The following is a 4,380-nucleotide window of genomic DNA, read 5'->3' as shown; positions in this document are numbered from 1 at the left end:
AACTGTGATTAATAGTTAAATATTATTGTTGAGGGGCACAGACAGGACTCCGCATGCACACACATTAAAAAAAATAATAATAATTTTTTTTTAAAGTTGCCTCAACAAAAGGGCACTTTGGGCACCCGTCAGGAAAGGGGCGTGTGCTCAAGCCCCTCTAGCCACCCCCCCGCACGTGCCTGCCTTATAGTCTGGAAAATACGGTATAGCGATGTGTCGGTCGTGAACGAAATGGCTCTTACCGTGTGTTCACACCGAACGCGATGGGCGCGTGAAAAAACGCCAAAACGCCCCTAACTTGACGCCTGCACATTCGCGACCTCTACGCGTGTCCAAGAAAAATCGCTCGCGCCCCAAAATATCATATTTTCACGCGCGTGAACCGGAAATGTGGGAGGGATGTGGGAGGAAGTTGTGCTAGACCGGTATCTTTGAAAGATGGCAGCTGTCGAGCTAGCGCTTGAAGAGAGAGTCTCCCTTCTTTATTTACTGTGGAGAGCAGAGCAGCGGCGTAAGAGACGTCCTCGCCGTACCTGGGTCCATCAGGTCCTCGAGACGCGTGATCAGTTTGGTGAGTTTCACCATTTGCTACAGGAGCTGCGCCTGGATGACGGCAGATTCCAGCGATATCATCGCCTGTCACTCGGCCAGTTTGAGGACCTGCTTTCCCGCGTCGGTCCCAGAATTGCCCGCCTAGACACCAATTACAGGCGCTCAATTCCACCAGCAGAGCGCCTGTCCATCTGCCTGAGGTTAGTAAAAGTGTTTAATACGGTAGTCCTGTAATGATACCTGCGCTAATATATGCTAAACCATCCATTTATACACTGCTAACATGGATGTGCTATGCTAAGAGTGAATGCTCTCGGTGTTTACCGATAGCAAACTGGTACGACAAGACTTCACAATATTTGTAGTGATACACTGACGGTCTCATCAGGTCCCGATTTAATTCGATTTATGCTGTTATCAGTGTTTGAATGATAGCATGGCTGTGGTGTCATAGGTATGCTCTCGGTGTTTGCTGATATCAAACTTGTACTAGGACCAATGTGGGTTAACCTTTGTAGTGATACTCACTCCTTTTCACATCTAGACCTGGTTTAATTCTGGGATAGTTGAATATTTGTTTAAAATCACGGCAGATTGTTCCAGATTATACCAAATATATATCATGTAATTATCCTTATATTTACAAAATTTTCTATGCAAGATTCATGTTTTGTAATTTCTATAATGTATTTTGTAACTGAAGTACACATAATACTCATTTTGAACACTGTTGTCCAGGTTCCTTGCCACCGGGGACTCCTTCAGGACCATCGCGTTCAGTTTTCGAGTCGGTGTGTCCACGGTGAGCCAGATCATCCCCCAGGTAGCGACGGCCATCTGGGACTGTCTAGTGGACGATTTCATGGCTGTGCCTTCAACTCAAGACTGGCGGTCCATTGCAGAGGGATTCCAGGAGCGCTGGAACTTCCCTCTCTGCTGTGGAGCTCTGGATGGGAAGCACGTCCAGACGAAGGCACCCCCCAACTCAGGATCCATGTTCCACAACTACAAGGGAACTTTTTCCATTGTTCTCCTTGCGGTTGTGGATGCAGAGCATCGCTTCCGCGTCATTGATGTTGGGGGGTACGGGAGGACCAGCGACGGTGGTATCCTGGCCAACTCCACCTTTGGTCAGGCTCTTCGGGCTGGGACTCTCCATCTGCCTCCAGACCAGCCTCTACCTGGTGGAGAACACCGTGGAGCCCAGCCCCACGTCTTTGTGGCTGATGAAGCGTTCCCGCTGCGGCGTGAGCTCATGAGACCTTTCCCTGGACGCCTCCTCCCTTTACAGAAGAGGGTCTTTAATTATCGCCTTTCCAGGGCCAGGATGATAGTGGAGGGTGCCTTCGGTATCCTCTCCTCACAGTGGAGGTTGTATCGGCGCGCCATGGAGCTCCGTCCTGAAATTGCCGAGAAGTGTGTGAAGGCAACGTGTGTTCTCCACAACTTTCTGCGCTGTGTGGACGAGAGAGGGGCACCTGCTGTGGGAGGTGTGGCGCCTGCTGTGGTGGAGCCGTTGCAAGGCCTGGGTCGTGTGGCAGCAAACAACTCCTCCAGAGAGGCTGTCCTGGTGAGGGAGAAGTTCATGGCTCACTTCTCGGCAGAGGGAGCTGTGTCTTGGCAACCAAAGGAGTAGCCTGTTTGAAGTCTGAACGACTTCCCCACAACGGCTCTTTTAAGAGCCACCCACAAACCTCTAAAGAGTGTTCCTGTCTTTTTAACATTTTCTTAATGAATGGAGCTCTACTCCAAAATAAACTAACCTCTTTTTACTCTGCAACTTGTCTTCACTATGTTCCTATATACAGTGTGGTGCAAAAGTTTGGGCAACCTTATTATTAGTGTCTGTGAAGGTTCACAGTCATTATTTTCCTGTATGAATCGCTGTTACAGTAAAAAATGTTACTTACATATATCATATAGGAGACACACACATTGATATACACTACATATTTATGTTATTCCTCTTTTTTTGTGTTGCCAATTTATGCACCTGCTTCATTTAGTTTAAAGTTATTGCACTTTCTGTAAATCCAGTGAACTGCATTTCACTTCTCAAATATCACTGTGTGTCTCCTATATGATGTATTTAACTGACAATTTTTATTGTGACAACCAACGATTTGTACAGGAAAATAATTACTTTTCACAATGTTGCCCAAACTTATGCATCCCACTGTATTAGTATGTTTTGTTATTGGTGTAATATGAAATAAATTCTACTTTTGTCAAGTCCGGTGCCAATATTTGCTGTGTAGTAGAACAAAGACATTTGTCAGTATAAATGTTTATTTGATAAAATATATAAATTCAGTAACAAAAGGATAAATATATGACATCAACTATTTACAGACAGACAGGAATAAAATATACAAATTCAGTAACAAAAGGACATAAATAACATAAATATATGAGATCTAACTATTTACAGAGAGACAGGGATAAAAAGGACCCAGCTTGGAGTGGAAGAGCCTCAGGGAGAAGGAGGAGAAACATAAGAACATTGTTTCTGCCCTGGAGAGCTGCTGCCTCATCAGTAAACTACTGATCATTAGGGTCCAATGTTTCCAAATTTAGCACAGCTGTGCTGTTTTCAAAAACTGATTTATAAATTTGGAATTTCACGAATTCTCGTGTCTGAGGCGGCATGCTCTCCAGAGCAGGAACAAGGCTGAGGAGGAAATGCTCTGTTGCAGACGGGCGTGGCCTCTTTAGGGACTCCAGGATAGCCAGCTCCACCGCCGATGGACCGTCCTGGGACCCTTCCCTCGCCCGCCTTCGAGCTGTCCTCCTCTGTGGGCCTGTAAAACACAGAACAAAACACCACAAAGAAATGAGAATGCTGCTACTAGATTTTTATTTTTAAAATTGAATAAAACCAGGATTTGAACAGATTGGTTGTAGATATTTAGTAAAGGTGATCACAAGGGGATTCAAGCAAGTAAAAAGCGATCAGTGCTTGATGTTCATACCTGTGGGTGCAGCAGCAGGAGTGGATGGACCAGGGACTGGGGAGCTGGATCTGCCCCTTTGAACTAGATAACAGCCACGTCACCAGGCTCCTGATTGGTTGTCGCGGCGCGATTTTACGCTGGAGTTCAGATTTTTCCAACTCGAGCGGGGGAGGCGAAACGCGCGTATGCACAAAATGCAACACATAAACTCACGCGCGTGGATTTTTTCGCGAGTCAAACGCCTGAAACGCCCTACACTCACGCGCGTTTCTGGCGTTTTTGCGTTTTCGCAACGCCAAAACGCTTCCGAATTTTCGCGGGGGCCGCAATCGCGGGTCAGCGCGCCTTTCCATTGACTTTACATGTAAACCTGACGCTCCGCCTGCCTCTATCGCGTTCGGTGTGAACACACCGTTAGAGCCGGATCTTTGAAGTGAACGACACGAGCCGGCTACCTATTGGGAGCCGTGTTTTTTTTCTCCCTTTCTTTCACCCTCTCTCTTGCACTTTTTTTTCCACTTCACTCCGCACACAAGCCTTGTGCTTGCGCTGGGTGGAGGGGCGGTAGTTACACTCGCAGTAGCACAGGAACAGAGCGGGAGGGAAAGAGAATGTGCATCTTCTTTTTGTTTTCATATTTTAATTTATATTTAATTGTGTTGTCGTTTGTAGTGTTTTGTGTTGTTTCACTTTAAATTTGTTTAGAAGGAAAAAGCTGAAAATGTAATTAGCTAAAAGATGAAATGTAAATAGTTGTTTTTTGTATTATATGATTGATTTATTACTTTTTATGTGGAGTGAATAAATAACAGTATATTTACGGTGGCCCCTAGAGACAAAGCAAGTAAAAACTCAGAAGCATGTACAAACTCCA

General features: G+C 45.6%; 1 protein-coding gene across 1 annotated transcript; it reads left to right on the top strand.

Moving 5' to 3' along the window:
* The first annotated feature begins 231 nt into the window (after positions 1 to 231).
* Positions 232 to 2,415, top strand: LOC113015931 (protein ANTAGONIST OF LIKE HETEROCHROMATIN PROTEIN 1-like). The gene is made up of 3 exons (XM_026158309.1): positions 232 to 243; positions 547 to 752; positions 1,291 to 2,415. Exons 1-3 carry the CDS (start codon positions 232 to 234, stop codon positions 2,186 to 2,188), a joined length of 1,116 nt encoding a protein of 371 aa, XP_026014094.1. The 3' UTR covers positions 2,189 to 2,415.
* Positions 2,416 to 4,380: the final 1,965 nt, after the last annotated feature.

Source organism: Astatotilapia calliptera, chromosome 23, assembly GCF_900246225.1.
Source record: "Astatotilapia calliptera chromosome 23, fAstCal1.2, whole genome shotgun sequence".
Taxonomy (NCBI): Eukaryota; Metazoa; Chordata; class Actinopteri; order Cichliformes; family Cichlidae; genus Astatotilapia; species Astatotilapia calliptera.
Note: the sequence above shows the minus strand (reverse complement) of the source record. Positions and strands in the feature narration are given on the sequence as shown.